At 43.3% G+C, this 19,764-nt stretch overlaps 1 protein-coding gene and 1 long non-coding RNA gene across 2 annotated transcripts in view; one reads left to right on the top strand and one right to left on the bottom strand.

Moving 5' to 3' along the window:
• The window catches only part of SOWAHB (sosondowah ankyrin repeat domain family member B), an 87,547-nt gene extending 69,747 nt beyond the window's left edge, over nt 1-17,800 (bottom strand). The window contains exon 1 of the mRNA XM_082463763.1: nt 2,935-17,800. Coding sequence (XP_082319889.1) covers nt 15,097-17,475 — 2,379 coding nt within the window. The 5' untranslated portion in view covers nt 17,476-17,800 and the 3' untranslated portion in view covers nt 2,935-15,096. The remainder of the gene's footprint in view (nt 1-2,934) is intronic.
• Nucleotides 17,801-17,934: 134 nt separating this feature from the next.
• The window catches only part of LOC309661891, a 31,264-nt gene continuing 29,434 nt past the window's right edge, over nt 17,935-19,764 (top strand). Inside the window, exons 1-2 of the long non-coding RNA XR_014264342.1 lie at nt 17,935-18,023; nt 18,215-18,379. This is a non-coding gene — a long non-coding RNA (uncharacterized lncRNA). The remainder of the gene's footprint in view (nt 18,024-18,214; nt 18,380-19,764) is intronic.

The following is a 19,764-nucleotide window of genomic DNA, read 5'->3' as shown; positions in this document are numbered from 1 at the left end:
AAAAACAACATTACATGTGTGTCTGCATTCTGTTATATTTTTCAGGTATGACAAGGTTTAAGAACATAAAAATTATAATACCATAAAGAGGAATAAATTTTGTGGCTAGGATTTATAGTGTAATAACTAATAATAATAATGCTATAAAGAATTAAAATTATAGCAATGCTGTTGAGAATATTTTATTGAGTGCCAAGTGTAAAACGCACTAGTGATAAATTAAAAATTGCAGTAATGGTATTAGCAGGAGAGACATCATGTATATCTCCTGAAAATTACTGATATATTCTTATAATTTACTGTAAAATATTTCATACTGCAGTTATGTAAGGTGTTACCATCGGAGGAGACTGTGTGGGTCTCAAGTGAACCTTTCATGCAGGGAGTGGTTGAAGCACCTAAAGAAACCAGAGAACTGGGAACCTCATTGAGCTTAATAGTGTTTATTGAGGATTTACTATGTACCAGGCATTTTCTAAGGACTTTGTGTTAATTCATTTGATCTTTAAAAAAAAAAAAAAGCCCGTCTTAAAAATGAGAAAACCGAGAAGCTGAAGGTTGTCCCAACCAGGACAGAAACCCAGGCAGCCTAGCTCATTGCCACGAGCCTAAGTACTTCATGATCCTACTCTTTCATTACTTTTTTTTTTTTTTTTTTGGCTGCACCAAGAGGCTTGGGGGATCTTAGTTCCCCACCAGGGATTGAACCCAAACCCCAGCAGTGAAAGCATCGAGTTCTAACCACTGGACCACCAGGGAATTCCCGTGTATTCTGCTTTCTAATGGATTTTTCTTTTGGAAAACATGCAGCAGAATTTGGTCCGAGACTTACTATTATAACGATTTATATACCACGACTGAGTTGGGTGGATGGGTAGGTAACTTGCTCTCCTACCTTAAACTTCTTGAGCAATTATTGCTATCTTTCAAAAAGAAGCTAAGTGTTATGCATGACCAAGTTACCTCAGGTCAGTTTGCAATAGTCCTGAACTGATTGACAACTCGGCGGTGAAAAACCTCTTTGTTCCCTTCCTTTGTAATCAGAAGATACCAGAAAACACATCATCAGGTCAGGTCATCGTCCGACTAAATCTCCTCCTATGGCATCTTTTTGCCCCTAGCATAAAGCCAAACTCCCTAATATAGTTTTTACGGCCCTTCAAAATCTGGACCAGTTACCTTTTCGGCTCATGGCTGACCACTTCCTATTCATTCTCTGTTTCAGGCTTTCCTGTAATTCAGTTTCTTTCAGTTTCTCAAAAGTGCTGAACTCTTGCTCCAGGATTTTTTTTTTTTAATTAAAAAAAGTGAGGTAAAATTTACGTAACACAAAATTCACCATTTTAATCATTTTAAAGTCTATAATTTATGATGTCATGCAACCATCACCACTCTCTAACATTGAAAGAAACCTCCTACTCATTAGCAGACACTCAGAATTCTTCCCTACCCCCAGCCCCCAACCACCACTAATCTACACTCTCTCTATGGATTTACCTGTTTTAGACATTTCATATAAATGAAATCATACAACATGTGGTCTTTTGTGCCTGGATTCTTTCACTTAGCATAATGTTTTCAACATTCATCCATGTTGTAGCGTGAGACAGTACTTGATTTCTTTTTAAGGCTGAATAACATTCCATTGTATGGCGAGACCACATTTTATTTATTTATTTGTTTGTTTGTTTATTTAGGCTGCATTGGGTCTTCATTGCTTCGCGCAGGCTTTCTCTAGTTGCAGCGAGCGGGGGCTACTCTTCGTTGCGGTGCACTGGCTTCTCACTGCAGTGGCCTCTTTTGGTTGTGGAGCACGGGCTCTAGGCACACGGTCTTCAGTAGTTGCAGAACGCGTGCTCAATAATCACGGCACACGGGCTCTAGAGCACAGGCTCAGTAGTTGTGGTGCACAGGCTTAGTTGCTCCACAGCATGTGGGATCTTCCCGGACCAGGGCTCAAACCTGTGTCTCCTGCATTGGCAGGCGGATTCTTAACGACTGCGCCACCAGGGAAGTCCCAAATGGATAGACCACATTTTGTTTATCCATTCATCAGCTGGTGGACATTTGGGTTATTTCCATTTCTTTGGCTATTATGAATAATGCTGCTATGAATATTTGTGTACAAGTTTTTGTGTGAACATATATTTTCAATTCTTTGGGGTATATACCTAGGAATGAATTGCTAAGTCATATGGTAAATCCATATTTAACTTTCAAAAAACTGCTCAACTATTTTCTTTCCAGGATGTTTTCATTGGCCCCTGGGATAATGTAAAGGTGCCAGGCCTTAGCATTCATCCTTTCAGGTCCCAGCTTAGACATTACTTTTCCAAGAAGCCTTCCCTGACTGCTTAAGTTGAAATTAGATATCCCTAAATCTGAGGTAAAGAATACTACCCAACACTCACCATATTATCTTGTACTTGTTTCTTTCTCTCTTCACCAGCACACTTCTAGTCTGTGAATTCTAGGGGTGTTAAGAGGGAATATGTGTATCTTACTCTCTTGCACAGTGCCTGCCATCAGGGAGGCATGCAATAAGAAGACGTTAGATTGAATAATCACAGCATTTATTCTATTCAAAGCAACAAAAGGCTCTGTTGCATGATTCTTCCACTAACAAGTCTACATAAACTGATTCATGGAGTTGTCACTGAAGGATGCTAATTAGTGAATTGTTTATACACAGGTATACACATGTACACATATGTATATATACATATAACACTAAAATTCATGACTATTTTAGTGATTGATTCTTTAAGTGTTTAAGAATAAAGTTTAGGGGACTTCCCCGGTGGCGCAGTGCTTAAAGAATCTGCCTGCCAATGCAGGGGACACAGGTTCAAGCCCTGTTCCAGGAAGATCCTACATGCTGCGGAGCAACTAAGCCTGCGAACCACAACTACTGAGCCCAGATGCTGCAACTACTGAAGCCCGTGCGCCTAGAGCTCGTGCTCTGCAACAAGAGAAGCTACCACAGTGAGAAGCCCGAGCATCACAACGAAGAGTAGCCCCCGCTCGCCGCAACTAGAGAAAGCCCGCACGCAGCAACAAAGACCCAACGCAGCCAAAAATAAATAAATTTAAAAAAAAAAAAGGAATAAAGTTTAGGGACCACCTATTATGCCCAGATTGAAATTGCATTAATCTGTACAAATGTTTCAAAAAACAACTGCTACTTTTTGACCAAGTAATTCCACTTCTGAATATCCTAAGGAAATAATTCTAAATGCAGAAAATGTTTTATGTATAAAGGTTTGCCTGAAAAATTATTTATAAATAATTAAAGATTGGAAACAAGCTCCCTCAATAGGTAATGGAGGAGTGGCTGCATAAATTCTACAGATATTTAAAAGAATGTTCAAGAAGGATCTAGAATAATGTGGTAGAAATTGTAATATACTGTAACTGCAGCTATTTAAAGAGGGGGGAAAAAATCCCAAACCTATGACAAGAAATATTTCAAAATGCTAACACTGGCATGGTTTGTGCTGTGGGACAATATATGGTTTTTCTCTTCTATTTTATTTTCTAAATTTTAAATGTGATTTTACTGCCATAATAATTTTTTAAGTACAATAAACATTGAAGCAAATAACATGAAAAAAAAGAAAAAAGCCCATATCACTAGAAGTGATGTCTCTGATGAAGATTTTGTTTAGGATGTTCACTTTGAGAGTACAGGGACAGACATTCATAATGCTTTATGAGATGCTGTAGGGCAACTGGCCATTCAGAAGGGTGAGATGGGGGTCACGTTCTTCTCCCCATTTGTCTCCTAGGTCACCCACGGGGCCAGTGAGGGCAGGGTGTGGTCTCTATCTCCATCCTCAGCAGGAGGCTGAAGTCTGGCAAAGAGCCAGGCAAGACATGAAGGCTCAAAAGAGCACCTATTTAGCCCAAATCAACTGAGAAAATTAACTCTAAGGCTCACAGAGATATTGGTACCCTTATTTATGGTTCTCCACATTTCTAATTATTACACAATGCCTGAGGAATGTAGAGCAAAGATCATCCTCAAACTTCAGTGAGCATAATAATCACCAGAGCCTCTGGATTAAGAGAGATTCCCCAGTCCTGGCCCAAAAGATCCACATTCACTAAATCTGGGAGGGAGTTCAGGCATCCATCATTTTTATCTAACAAGCAAAGTAACGATGCAGTTAAGCCATTTCTCACGACATGTGAGAAAACATGCTTTCCATCACCTTCCAAGATCTTGACTTATTTCTAATTCAGACGTGGCCAGTCGTAACGAGCTCTGCTATGAAAGATGAATTCTGCAAAATTCACCAAACTACAGTACAGCTGACTCCAGTGACCCCAAATTGGAAGTTTCCAGAGCACTTCACCTTAGTTTGCTTGCTCTTAGGGAAAAATAGAAAAATAGAGGAAATGCCTATGCTTTAAATTCAAACAAATGTCTTGTGTCTTGTCACCTTGGGACAATAATACAATAGGTGAGCAGTCACTTTTATCGTTTCTAAACTGGCTCCCTTGATAGGTTTGACATAAAAAACAAGCTAAAGAACTACTTTAAGCCTCCTTTCCTAATTCTGAGAAACTTTGCTATTCAGTCACTGTTTGGACTTAGACTTTGGATAAACAATGATAACATCTCATCCGCACTTCAATGTAATTTTATCGTCTTAAAACTTGGAGAGTGCAATGAGAATCTGGCTGTCTGGCAGGGATTCCTCTCTCCCAGAGATGCCCTAGAGGCGAGAAAGTGGGACATCCAAATACTCCGTGTGATCCCAGTTCCAGCCCTTGCCAAGTACATGTCCAACTGCTTGGAGTCTGTGATGAAAGGAAAAGGAAATCTATGCTGGAAGCTTTCACCTAATTCTAAAGGGAATTTCATTGCATTTGTAGACAGCCTGGAGTTCTACTCCTCCAGCAGACGCGTAATTAAGGCGCAATGATTGGCCAAGAGTCAAAGCCACAAAGTAGAGCCTGTAAGGAAAAAAAAAAAAAAAAAAAAAAGCATCAAGAAACCTGTTAACTGCTCTTCGCTGCTCTTGTTGATACCTTCTTTTAAAACCGTGGGCTAAGGTATTGGTCCCTGCGTGCAGGTCCACCTCTTCCCAGCCCCAGAAGGCACCTCTAAGAAGTTGGTGGATACGGAGGAGACGGTGGGCAACAGACTATAGGGAATGCGGGGTCCTTCAAAAACCGATACCAGAGGGGACAGAGGCTCAAGATACCTTTTTAAAACCCAAACGGCTTCTAGGATATACCTGTTGGATGGCACTTGCACCTTTATTTAGTTGGCCGGGAAACAGCCAGCCTCTGGCTATCCTTGGTCAGCTCTCTCCTCTTCCCGGATGTCGAGAGCCCGGATTCTGCCTAGTAACAGGCCATTTGAGATTCCCATTGGCGGGAACGAACCTTATTTAATAACAATGATAACATCCCCTTCTTATAGTACATTGCAAGATTATTGGTGGGCATTTAGGGTAGATGTGGTTCAAAAAAGAGATAAGCAGTTATATATTTTTTAAATTTCGGGTTTGAAATCAAACTTAGAGAAAAGTTGCAAGAACTGTACAAAACTATTTACCCTTTACTCCTATTCCATGTTGATGTTTTACCATCTTTGCTCTGTACTCCCCTATCTTTTTTTTTTTAATTAATAAGCTTTTTAAGAACAGCTTTAGATTTAGAGAAAAGTTCAGCAGATAGCACATAGGTTAAAATACCAGCCTCCCCCCTACAGTTTTCCCTATTAGTAAGATCTTACATAGGTATAGTACCTTTATTACAATTAATGAACCAACATTGGTTCATTATTATCTGAAGTCTATAGTTTAGATTTCCTTAGTTTTTCCCTTCTTGTTCAGATTTCCTTAGTTTTTCCCTTCTTGTTCAGATTTCCTTAGTTTTTCCCTTCTTATTCATGTCACTTTAATTTGACTCAATCCCTCTGAAGCACAGCTGGTAAATGTAAATATAAGCTATTATACTGCACCTGGGAAAATAGCCAAGAAATATTATTTCGCAATTATTTTTAAAAAGATATTCGGTAGTATCTGTTATAGTGAGAAATCACCCACATGTGAAAGAGTAGAGAAATGGCTTAGCAAAATGGCTTAGCAAACTATTATATATTAACATAGTGATATACTTTCTGGCTGTTAAAAGTGTAAACTAGGAAAATTGTTTTAATATGTGGAGCATGCTATTAATGAAAATAGTGGAAGGTAAAATAAAATATGCATGGCTGGTTAGCACTAGTCAGCCCCAAGTTAAAAGGAACCGATGGGACTAGAAATGATTAAAACTTATTACTCCCTAGGTTATATCTTTTGTAAGTATGTTTGAAGTGGTTTTAAAAAATTATTATTAAAAAATAAAACTAGCAGCAATTTTCATATTCAGGAAGTACTTTAAGTAAAAGATTTATATGATCAGAAAAAAAAATCTTTTGGATTCCTATATTCCCTTCTCCATTCTTATGTTGAATGATAAAGTCATTCTAAGATATTCTCCCTAGCGATCAAAAAAATAAAGAAAGAAAAGAATCGGGCCAGTGATACTGACAGATCTAGCCCATTTTAAGTTGTAATCAAGCTTAACTGTTCTTCAATCATATCTGGCCCACACCTGTCTCATGTCTCCACTACCCCACAAGCAAACAGAACAGCCACAGGTGTGAGATGGGCGGTCACAGCTGGGAGTTCCCATGAGCAGGCAACCAGTTTCCTGGAGGAGGGACCTCCTGCCTGAAAAGTCATGCACTCAGAACACTGGGCAAAAAAAAAAGCAGATTAAAAACAAAAGAAAATCATTGCTTCAAGTCAAATGAGGACAAAGAATGATTTTTTAAATAATTTAAAACTTAATACTTTTAGGATCTAGCCCTGTATGGAAAAGGAAGTGACATTGAAGCAACGCCTGGTCTGCAAATGAATTCTGAACTGGCCCATTTTCAGCCATCTGAAGACCTAAACTTTTATTTTATCTTGAACTTAACAAATAATACCCAATTCAAATGGAAAAATAACAATATATTAAGCAATAAAATAGGTTGGAAATTGCTATGCACAGTATGGTTTCTTTTTTCTTATAAATTCTGGAAGGATACACACCGAAGTATTATCAGTGATTACCCTAAGGTAGTGAAATTAGGGAAGATTTTGTTTTCTTGTTCTCTTTTCTTTATCTGTGTTATCTAATTTTTTTTTTTTACAATAAACATGTATCACTTGTATAATTTTAAAATTCTTTAAGATATGAAATAGATGTAAAATTTATAAAACCCTATCTTTCATCAACTGACTTTAGTTCTGTGTATCTAAATGCAAAGATAGTTGATATTTACAATAATAATCACAAAGCATTAATGATCTTAGATGGTTTTTTTAAACCATAAATTACTTTGTGTTTAGTTTTAGTGCTGAGTGTATTTAATTGTAGTTCAGTTTTCTTAAACTATTTATCATGTGAAGTATATGTGAGAAATTCTTATGAACTAGAATAACTTATTATTCAGAGCAATCCATTTCCCAAACCTGCCAGATAATGGAAGTATTTATTGTGGTACCTTCCCACATCACAAAATACTGCTTAACTTCTATATAAACTTCCTTTTTTTTTTAGGAACACCAAACAGTTTGTTACTTCAAATCCAGTTTTCATCATAAGCCAATATCTGGATGCTGTAGCTTTAAATTTATAAAGGGCAAGAATTTCTTTCTTTTCTCAACTTAGAGAAAGTAAATAAAGACATAAGGAATTTTGAACCTGAGGAAATACCTCCAAAATGGAATTTGAGTCCGACGCTTAACACAATAAAGAGAAAACGTTAACTCTGGTAGAACAAGAGCAGTCCTGTGCCCACAATCCAGGTGACACTTGCCCACATGTTCCGTCACTCTGCTTTTCCAGGTGGTCTTGAAGAAGCTTTTAGCAGGGAAACACCTGCACCCAAGAGACCACAGAACGTGTAAGGTGACACACATATAAGGGACATAGAGTTATGGTCAGGTGGCACCTAAGACAACTTCTGCCTGCAGATGTGTGTCTGTGTTTAGAGAATTAATCCTTTTCTCAAAGAGTCACAGGCTGCTCGCAGGATGAGGAGTTTTCGCGGTCACTCGGTCTGCTGCCTCATGTGGATGTCTTCCTTTATAAGAACCTGGGGACTTCCCTGGTGGTCCAGTGGGTAAGACTCCATGCTCCTAATGCAGGGGGCCCAGGTTCGATCCCTGGTCGGGGAACTAGATCCCACATGCATGCCGCAACCAAAAAAAGATCCCACATGCTGCAACTAAAGATCCCGCCTGCTGCAACTAAGACCCGGCGCAGCCAAAAATAAATAGATAGATAGATAAATAAATAAATAAAATATTTTTAAAAAACCTTTTAAAAAGCATCTGGGAGACATCTTAAATAAATACAATAAATCTTGTGGTGTAAGAATGTAAAGCCAATTCAGTTCCCCATTATCCATGCTTGAACATACATGGTGGAGGGGGTGTTTTGGAGGGACATAGAATATCAACATTGGTCACCGAAAATTTCAAACAATTTAAAAATCTTAACAAGCAGCAAGTAGTCTTGAGTTTCAACCCCTCTGTCAGTACCTGACTGAAAGCTGCGGTTGACCGAGAACAAAGATCAGAAGAGAAAATGAATGTGAAAGATCATCCACATTGGATACTCTGCTCCTGAAAGAGAGGTGTATACCCCATATGTGAAAAGTGGTTCTAGGATTCAGTTTTCCCAAGATTTCATGATGGTATCAGAAACTTGCCCAAGAAATCCAGGGCAATATTTTGTGATCTCTCTGCAGTCATAGAAAGATAGCTCCACAGGTAGGCTTAGTATATGTTATTATGAAATGTTACTTAGTTTATATGCCCCATAAGAATAGCTCTTGTGAGAAGATTTGGCCTCAGGATAAAGCAAAACCAGCCTTCTGTTCTTTTTTTCCCCATTTCTGCTATCCATTAGGACTACTGTGCATTTTAGTACCTTTCATCCTGAAGATCTGAGGCCAACTTGATGCTATTGGTATGTCTTTCTCTCTCTTCCTCTTTGCTTTCCTCACAAAAATCAAGGCTCACAGAGATTTCCTACCTGGCATATAACCAGTTAGGGTTAAACTAGGTGGAAAACTAATACTCAGTCAACATCCAAACCCCCAAGGGCATGTCTATTCCAATGCAGGTGATATAGTCCAGCCCCTTCCAGAAAGAAAAATCAATGGGACTCTCCTTGGACCATCAGTTTAGGCAAAGCTACTGTCATCAGCTGAATAAATATTCATTTTGCTTACTTTCTTAAAGTTTATTTTAATTAGAAACTCTAAATACTCTGATCTAGACACCCTTATGTGACTTGGTAATCCTCTTTCCTCAAACCACTAAGGAAATGGGACTATTTCTAGCCCAGTGGCTCCCTGCCTTAGCCCTACTGTGGCTGGCCAAGGCTCGTAGGCAGTGAGACCCAGTGTGGGATTGTGGCAGTTGCTTGGTTCACTACAGTTGTCCCTGAAGCACTCCCCTAACTGAAAACAAATGATAGGACTTCACGACACAGCTAATTGTATTTGAGGATATAAACATAATAGCAAAATCTTCAAGTTCTATAAGAGTAACAATTACGGTTTCAGAAAGAGTGATGGCACAGAAATACCTGTTAATAGCTGCTAGACTTGGGAGTATTCACTCTTCTCAAAAAGAGAAATAGAACACATGGAAAATTTAGATCCTCTAAAAACAGAGTCCTGTCTTTGACCCCAACAGGCAAGTTGACAAATATCTTTCTCCTTATTTGTCATCATTTTCTTGCTTAATTGAGGCACAATTTGCATACAGTGATGCCTTTTTAAAAAACACAAGTCCTAAAAGTAGAAAAGAGGAGTCAAACTTGGGAACTAGGAATCAAGAAATACTATACCAAAGAGGAAGAATATTTCAATATGTCAGTAATTTTTAATCCAACTCAGTGAGACTTCATCTTGACAAAGTTAGTGGAATTTTGGTTAAAGTTTACTGCATGGTTGAATTTAGTTCATTTCAAATTTCCTGAGTGATGGTAGCTTTACATACACACACACACTCAACTCTCCATAAGCCTCACCCCTTCAGAGCTCTGCCTGGATTTCAATTTCAGGCTAAACCAGAGCTGCTGATTTGACTGATGTTAGTTTACATGACTTCAATTAAACCTAATTCTGTTTAATGACATACTATAATAGCTCATGATTGTTACACACAGATAGTTGAATTGTCTTTTTCATTTGAAATGAGAAACACAAGCATCTTTTTATATAGAAGCATAATGAAAAATGTTTGACTCTATTGGCAAATCTCATTCTTGTAGCACTGTTTTAATCAACCAGAGAATTTCTTTGTCTTCAGCATAGATTGAAATTTAAAGTGAACTGTATATTTTGAATGGTGTTTAAAATAATAATAGCTAACATTTATTGAGGATTTACTATGTACCAGGCATTTTAAATTTTTTTTATTTATTTTTTATACAGCAGGTTCTTATTACTTATCTATTTTATACATATTAGTGTATTTATGTCAACCTCAATCTCCCAGTTCATCCCACCACCCCCACCCCCACCCCGGCCCCGCTTCCCCCCTTGGTGTCCATACGTTTGTTCTCTGCATCCGTGTCTCAATTTCTGCCCTGCAAACTGGTTCATCTGTATCATTTTTCTAGGTTCCACATATATGCGTTAATATACGATATTTGTTTTTCTCTTTCTGACTTACTTCATTCTGTATGACAGTCTCCAGGTCCATCCACGTCTCTACAAATGACCCAATTTTGTTCCTTTTTATGGCTGAGTAATACTCCATTGTATATGTGTACCACATCTTCCTTATCCATTCGTCTGTGGATGGACACTTAGGTTGCTTCCATGACCAGGCTATTGTAAATAGTGCTGCAATGAACATTGTGCATGTGTTTTTTTGAATTATGGTTTTCTCTGGGTATACGCCCAGTAGTGGGATTGCTGGGCCATGTTGTACCAGGCATTTTCTAAGGACTTTGTGTTAATTCATTTGGTCTTAAAAAAAAAAAAAAACCATCTTAAAAGTGAGAAAACCAAGAAGCTGACGGTTGTCCAAACAAGGACAGGAACCCAGGCAGCCTAGCTCATTGCCACGAGCCTAAGTACTACATGATCCTACCCTTTCATTATACATTCCCCCAACCCCTGACGCCCCCCACCCCCCGAGAAAGGGATTGAACCCCGGCCCTCGGCAGTGAAAGCGCGGAGTCCTAACCATTGGACCGCCAGGGAATTCCCTCAAGTACACATTTTTAATCATTTGATGTCAGCAAACACAAGCACATATACTAACACTGCTGTGCTAAACAGCCTGTACAGGGGTTGAATTTATACTCTTAGATCAGTGCCACCTTGAACGTAGACCGTCATCACAGTAGTGAAGTGGTCTAATCACTGAACCGGAGCATTAGAGATGAGAGGAAATGGAGAGATCTTTTTGGATCTCACCTAATTTCTTCTGATTTTTATCAACTAAGTAAGCTCCTCCAACTCAAATTTTCTTTCCTCATTTTTAGACATCCAAACTTATTCACCTTATCTAGCTAATTGAGTCAATATTCCTATTTCCAGTATGAAAGCAAGACACTGCAATAATTTACCTGATCTCTGCTTCTAGTCTGTCTCCCTTACTGTAGCAAGAGGAATCTTTACTTCACCCCAGTCTATGCAGGTCTACATTAAACTGTCAATGGCTCCCCATTGCCTGGGTCAGTAGTTCTCAAACACATACAGGAACTTATTATGGTGATGGTTGCACAACTCTGTGAATACACTCAAAACCACTGACCTGTATACTTTGAATAGGTGAATTGTATGGTATGTGAACTATATCTCAAAGTTGTTACTTTAAAGAATTTACTGAGGAAATCAAAGCACCTGGAAGTCATGGCACGCTATGTGTAAAATCCTAAAATGTTGAACTAAAAGCAGTTTTACTAGCAGAAAATAACAGTATGGTAGATACTATATATAATTATAAGATTAAAATTCACTACTTTACAACTATGTCTACCAAAAAGCAAGTGGTTGAGCTAAGGTTATCACCAGTTTCTAATGTTTGCCTCTAATATTAAATTGCCATTTGTTCAATTGCCTACCACTGTTTGCCAGCAAAGCAGCATTAACATCAAAGACAAGGAAAATTTGAAAGGGAAACTTTAAAATTGAGTACATCCTATACAATACTTTATTTATTTGTCTTCAAATTAAGACTTCAGGAAAGCTTCCATATTTGGAATTACACTAAGGTTTTCTGGAGATTTGACAATCCCTGGCTTCCTAGAAAATGCTTATTTTTCTTGACGTATCATAAAAGATCCTTTTTTCAACCTGACCTTAAATTCCCTTTCCATCTTCACCTCATTCCACAGCGCCTTAGGCTGCCACACAGCAGAAGCCACCTATCTCCCACAGCCATAAGGGCCTAAGTATCCCCCAAACACACCCTGCAGCTTTGCCCTCACAGAGGCTTTGACATCTGAGTTGTCCTTTGAAACATGAAAGTTCTCCAGGAAAAGAGCAAAAGGGAGTCTAAGCTGAAAGAATTCAGCACCAGGACAGAAACTGAGAGGGTAAGGGCAGTCACACCCCGATGGGTCTGGCCTCAGTGTGGGGGAGGTTTGTGGCTGGCAGGAGGCTGGGAATGGCAGTCCTCCTGGTCTGTGCTTTATGACACGAGCAAAAGGGTGACTCCATCAGGTCTGTGCTGTACTCTGCTCTCAACACCCTCTTCTGCCCCACCCCCTCCCCAAATACATGTTGACCACGTAAGAAGGTTGACCAGAGCCATAGGTACGTTATGGGGACAAAGGACAGACGGACCTGACGGATCCTGATAAGAATGAACGTGGAACCCAGGAATGTGTCCTAACCATTGAGCAATCACCCAATGTTGTGCTATGAAATCACACACTGAAGCCAAAGGCAAGAATGTGGTAGAACCAACAAAGCTGGTTTCTGTGGAAAGCCAAGATCATTCACCTAAAGATGCCTGGCCTCCCAGTAGCCCACCCTGATTTTCTTAGCCCAAAGGGCTCTCTCCTCTGAAATCCTCTGGAGCACTTCATTTTGTACTTACGACACTCTGAAAAAAATTTTTTTTCTTGTATTGCAGTTGTTTTGTCCTCATTCCTGGTACCACCTTTTTTTTCCTTTGCCTCATTTTAAAAGCTTATACCTAATACAATGCAGCTTTAAAAGACATCTTGGGAGTAAGGTATGGTATAAATCAGTCAACAACAAGTCTTGTTAGATTTTAAGTTCAAGAGGTGAGAAGTCATGTCCCATTCACCTTTATCAATCCCACAGCACTAAGGAAAACATAGTTGTTGAATAAATTGACATTGTGATAACAATATGGTAAAGTAAAAACATTCTTTGGCTTTTAAAAGAAGTTGACATTTTTAATTTTTTTCCCTCCTGGGAGATCACCGCCTGTACTAGAGTATTCACATAAATGTTTATCTTTTATGTTTAAAAATTTCATCTCTCCTAACCATACACCTGCTGTCTGTGCTTGTAGCTTTTTTTTCTTGATGTGATTTGCCAAAGTTTCATCCCTTGTATAGGTCTTTTTGGAGAAAAGCAACCCTTAGATTTATTTATTCTGCCTATTTTTTGTTTGTTTTCTGATAGAACAGATATATTTATTTCAGCAAAATTATAAAGTAAAACTACAAAGAAACAAAAATATTTGACACTCACTGAGTCACAATTTTGTAAGGCGGAAAGTTAACAATAATCAGCATAAGTACAATAAATTATTAAGATCTGTTGATATTTTAATGGGGGAAAATAGCCAGAAGAAACACAAAAATACTTTAAAATACATCATTGCCACAGCACATGAGAACATTTCCATAAAAAATTAACTATTTCCTCTTAGACACTTCATCTTTCAGCCCTCTTTGAATTTACATTCTGAAATCTTGATTTTCTACTGCAGTTTATAAACTAGCCATTCTCTCATTCCATGGACCCACAAAGATCAGTCCCATCACAAGCAAATAAAAGGACCACTTCCTGTTAGAGATACAGCACTTCAAGGCTAATATTTAATCTTAATTGGCAAAATGTTTAGTGCAAATAAAATTATATTTAGCAGCTTAGAAAATTCCTGGTGGGGAGGCATTCACCTCATAACCCTTACTGCATCCCCAGAACAAAATCATTTCTCACTTTTCATGAGTATGAACACTGGCCATTCAAACCTACTGAAACTACTGATGCTAATTCTGCTGTTTGTTACACAGGGAGCTTCCATAAGAGATGGTTTCAGTCACTATGCAAATGAGCCATACAGTTTTTACATTTGGAAAGTTCCCCTCAGGTTGATGTCCTTTTAAAAAAGCAGGGTCTGAATGTCAGTCACAACTGGATCTTACCCAACTGCTTCTCTGAAACGAGGCATTAATCATTTCTTGCGCTGGCCACCAAAGGTTGCATTCAAAGGAAGACCTGAGGATGGGCAGAGGAATCTCTTAGAGCAACTTCTACTCTCCAGTAATAATTTTACTGCAAAGATTTGAAAGCCAAAAAAAAAACAAGGGAAAGAAGAGGAGCCATCTGATTTCAAACCTGTTTTCCACTCTCAGCCAAGATTTGTTCTCCAAATGAATGGAAGCCAGAGAGCTCCTAGCCAGAGAGAGGATTTTGTTTGAGCTTCATCAATTCCTTGAATTGCCTCTCTTCTTGTTAGACATCTGTTTCCTCTCTAGCCAAGGCCTGGGGTAGCTGCTTGGGAGAATAGTGTGGCCTGCTGTGCCCGGATCTGTGATGGCAAGGGAAGGAGAAGTACAGCCGGGTTTTAAGCACCTGACTCTGCTCCTTGTCTACGTTCACTGGCCCAAGGACTTGAGCGTCAGAAAGCTTGGACAACCTCTGAGGTCCAGGATGTGCTGACGCAGAATCCAGGGAGGTAAACACTAGGTAGGCCATCTCACTTGGCCTCTCGACCAACTCCTCAGCAATTTTTCCATTCCCCCTGGATTCTCTCACTGAATAGCTCAACGATGGGGCTGTAGAGGCCATGTTGGAAAGAGGGGCTCCCCTCAGTCACTATACTCTTCTCTTTCCCTTAGACTGGGGAATTTCTCATACTGGTTGGCTGACCTCCATTTGCTGTGCTGACTTTTGAGCAGTGCAGCAAAGGAAGTCTTTCGAGTGACACTTCTAGATATTTCCCGGCTCTTGGCCTTCCTGGTGGGGGAAGAGCTTCGAACCAAGGGATAGGTGGAAAAAATGGGCTTGCCCCGTGGGGCTTCCAGTAGCTGCCATATTTCCCCAGAGGTATTACTGGTCAGATACTGCCAAGGCTTCTTCCCACTGCTGTCCCGGACGTTCACACGAGACGCCAACCTTTGCACTAGCAATTTGATGATCCCCTGGTGGCCATGAATGGCTGCAAGGTGCAGCGGGGTATACCCACAACTGGACTTCACATTTATATCGAGAGCAATCCCTGCTTTCTGTGCGCCTGAGACCAAGTCCTGAAGGGCCCTGAGGTCACCGTGTTTGGCTATCCAGTGCAAGGCAGTGTACCCGGTCAAAAAGTCTTTGTGCAAAGCCAGCTGGGGGTCCTCCCAGAACAAAGTCAACACCTGAATCCAAGAGCCACTGGCAAGCTTCACAATCCATTCATGCTCCCTGGCATCAAGAGGGACCAGGGATGACTTGTGCTCGGAAGATCTGGTGGGGATCAAGGCTGCAGGCCTCTCCCCTCCAGGGGCCCATGAGCTGTGTGGATGACCACACTCAACAACAGCAGCCTTAAGGTCTGCAGGTTTTGGTGTCAAAGCGGCATCCACCCTTGGGCTGGACATTGCTCCCACCTTCGAGGGTCTCCTGGACCGGGGAGGGCGCCGGCTCCTTTTCAGCAAATCCCCCTCAAGGCACTCCTCATCAGAGGAGGACAATTGGGCTCTCTCTGCCCTAGAGCTCCTCCTTAGGGATCTCCTTAATTTGGGGACAGGCCAGGGCAAAGGCTGAGGGTGGCCTGCAAGGCCACCAGCTCTTATTGGGACGGGCTGAGAAGGGTGACCATCCTCTCTGTTCCTGAGGCCCTGAAGGCTCCTGCTGGGGCTGCCCTCCTTTGGAGAAGGGGCCCCAGCTGGATTCCTGAGCCTTCTCCCATCTGGGGCTCCCGGGGCAAGGTGCAGCCCTTCTTCAGAACCCCCAGGGGACTCTTTGGGTCCACTGCTGCTCTCCTCACTGCCGTGGCTCTCCTGGTCCACAAAGTCCTCCAGATCTTGTAGGGACAGCTGACAACGAATGCTACGAAAGACGGCCAGTGGAGACTTCCCGGGCCAGGATTCCGAAACAGCGGGAAAGAGAGAATGAGGGGGAGGAGGGAGGTCCGGAGGTGCTGGCTTAGATTCCGGGACCCAGAAGCCCGGCTCCGAGGGTAGCTGGGGGAGATTGTCTGGCAGTATCGACCAGGCTCGGATGGGACCCTGGTCTCGGGCCTTGGGTATCTGGGGGTGTCTGGCCACCCACTCTCGAGTGCGCTGCTCCTGCTGCTTCAGGGTCGAATAATGCAGGGAGCTCGGGGTCACCAGCTCGGGCGGCTCTCCGGGGGGAGTGGGGCAGGACAGGAGAGCAGGCGGGGAAGCCCCGCTCCCAGCAGCCTCGACGGTTGTCGGAGGAGAGCGGGGTGCCGCGGACACCGGCGGGGGCTCCGCGGGCGCACCTTCCCGATGCGGCCTGGGAGCCACGCGGTCGTCCTGGGCAGGCAGGGCCGGCGCCGGCTTCTCCCAGGCGCTGGCGGTGGCGGTGGGGGGGTCGGGGAGTGAGCCGAGCAGCGGCTCGCCCGGGAGTCCCCCCAGGCCGTTCTGGAGGCATTCCCAGCAGCAGCGGCCCTGCGTGTCGGCCGCCGCGCACCTAGCTCCGTCCTGGGCGGCCGCGGGCACCGGCGCCCTGTGGCCGGAGCTGCCCCTCCGCCGGCCGCCTCTCCGGGCCGCCTCCCGGGCCCCGCTGGCGAGGAGTCCATCGCAACCTGCCTCGGCGGCCGGGTCTGCGGCACCTGCTGGCTCCTCCTCTAGCTCCTTCTCGCGCCGCCGCCGCCGGGGTTGCTGCGGCGGCGGCGGCGGCTCCCCACTGCGCGCGAGGAGCGGGAAGCTGGGCGCAGCTCCCCCTGCAGGGGCGGCGGCCGCGGGCGGGTCGCTGGGTCGCTGCAGCCCCTCCTCCCCCAAAAGGTCCCTGTACCTCCTTTTGAGCACCACGTACTTGGTGCCGTCGGGGTCCTGGCGCACTGCGGCCACCGAGTTGACGAAGCCCTTGAAAAGCTCGCGGCGGCGCTGGTGCTGGCTGGGGGGCGTATCGGGGTCTCGGAGGAAGCTCTTGAAGTGGCTCAGCAAGGCGGCGTTGGTCACTCGGCCCCCGGCCTGACACAGAAAGTCCAGTAGTGCCTCCTGGCTCAACTCTCGGGCCATCGCTGCCCCGTCGTCCCCTGGCCCCGAGGTGTCTGCGTCTCGCCCTCCCTGCACTCTCCCCCGCCAACAGAAACCCTGGCCTGGCGTCTGTCACCTGCGCCCGGGGCGGCGCCACCCGCCTCCATCAGCCGCGGTCTGCTTGCAGCCCCTGAACGTGCCAAGAGGGCCGCGGGTCCCCCGGGGACAGGCCCCGGGTCTGAGTCCCCGCGCGCAGCCCAGGGTGGGAGAGGGCGGCTCCCAGGCCGCCCCTGCGCGATGCGCGCCTCGCGCAGCGAGTCCCCGCTGCGAAAGTTCCCGGGATAGGTCGGAGTCGGTTTCACCTGCGCCCTGGCGACGCCTCCTCCCCGGCTCTGGGGGAAGGGCACGGCCCGCCTCCTCCTGTCCCTCCACCCTCTGAGGTCTCCCCCACCCCTGCCTCCCATCCCAGATGAGTCAGGCTGGTCCGAGCCCGGAAGAGCGCCGTAGGTGAGGTCGCCAGCTAGCCGGAGCCGGCAACGTACAGTCCGGCAGGTCGCGCAGCCGCTCCCAGGCCGGGGAATGGAAGGCAGGTAGGCGACCCGATGCTCCTTTGGGTTTCGGCCACGTAGGAAACGAAAACAATAGACCTGTTCTTGCCCTCTCCTTTCGCTTCGTTAGTCACGGCTGAAGCCGCTGGGTGGGGAAGAAGGTGCAAATTAACCAGCATCTTGCTGTCTCTCCAAAACATACCTTTACTAACGATGTAGGCTATTAATTTCAGATACCCTGAGGCAGTATCGAGGTCGGGGAAAACTCATTTTGCATCCAAAACAAGCCTATCTTGATCTGGTGATACTGCCGGGGCGGCTCCTCCGGACCCTGGCGCCTACGGGTCCAAATACACCGAAGTCTGTACCGAAAAGAGAAATCACTCTGAAGATTACAGGTTGGTTACAGGAAAAAGGAAGGCCTTTTTCCTTTCTGACAGTCTCACGTTAAGGTGCCGGAAAAATCTAATTTGATGTTGAATTCCCTAGTAACTGAGATGAACAGGAATTAATGTCTCGACAGTGAAGGTATTTGGTGCCTTTGTTTTTATTTAGCCCACAATTTATGAACAGAAGAGATTTGTACAGTCTCTTTTGTGTTAGCTTAAGTGGTGAAGTCTTTCCCTCCGAATGTGAGGTTTCCTCTACACCTTCAGAATGTTAAGCATTACAGGCTCCTTGATTTGACCCTGCTGCTCCCAACACTGAAATGTCTACTTGACTCTAATTCTCCCCTGCGGGGCCGTGAACTTCCTAATTCCACGTCCATTTGTAGACTAGAGCTTGAAAAACTCTAGTTTCAAAAATTGGCCTCTTCAAGACAGTAGAATCACAGCACGTTTCCTAACAGTTGCTTTCCCCCTACATTTCACTTGTCCACATGTTGATCCTGCCCTTTCTGTCATAATCCTTCTGGTCTTATCCTGTTTCTTTATCAGTCCTAGTTACGTGCCAAAAATACTTTCCTTGTTTTATCTACTTACCTATCTGACTCCACGACCTCTCCCATTCTTTTCTTTAGCTGTCTTCTTATTTCTTTCCATTGTGACTGGTTGTTTATCCTCAGCCCCAACTGTGACAGCAAATATGCTTATTTTTTGGAATGCTCTGCTGGCTATATTTCCTATTTTCTCCTGCCCTGTCAATGCCAGTCTTCCTTCCTGTACTCCCCTCATCTTTCCACTCTTTCTTCTTTTGCTCTACTATTTCTAATTGTTTCATGTGTCCCTGTTCTTTTTGCTGAGGGAGGGTACTGAAAGTATGTTGGCCGCGCAATTGTCAACATGTGTTAGCATGGGCCAATTTTACTGATGCCGCATACCCACATTAACTGAGCTTTGTTTTAAGTCTCCAGCATACCCTGGTACTTTTCCATGAATGAATTGCAATTCTTGGCTTTAAATTATTTAGGTCAGAAAGAAGAACTGGGAAACATTGTTTTCTATTTTCAGCATTTTCTTGAATCCAAACCCAATACTGGGTTAAGAGGGGGTAAATGTTTTCCACTGAGGTCTCTACCTTAACGTCAAGCCTTTAGAATAGTTATTAAAATAAAGGTTTTGTGTTAAACTTTAGCTTCCTTTTGTGTGTGTCTGTGTGGTTTTTTTTTTTTCTTGATGGAGGCTTGATAGAACTTGCCAGGTGTGTCCACAACTGGGGCAGGAGGGAGTCCAAACAGAAAACTCAGGGGGGCACTGAAGAGTGGCAAGTGGAAAGAATGCCCCTTTGGTACTTTCCAAAACTCTGGTTACAAAATAGGGGACTTGTGGCAAGAGGGGGTGAT

Source organism: Balaenoptera physalus, assembly GCF_965194825.1.
Source record: "Balaenoptera physalus genome assembly, chromosome: 5".
Lineage (NCBI taxonomy): Eukaryota > Metazoa > Chordata > Mammalia > Artiodactyla > Balaenopteridae > Balaenoptera > Balaenoptera physalus.
This window is presented reverse-complemented; position numbering and strand designations above follow the sequence as displayed.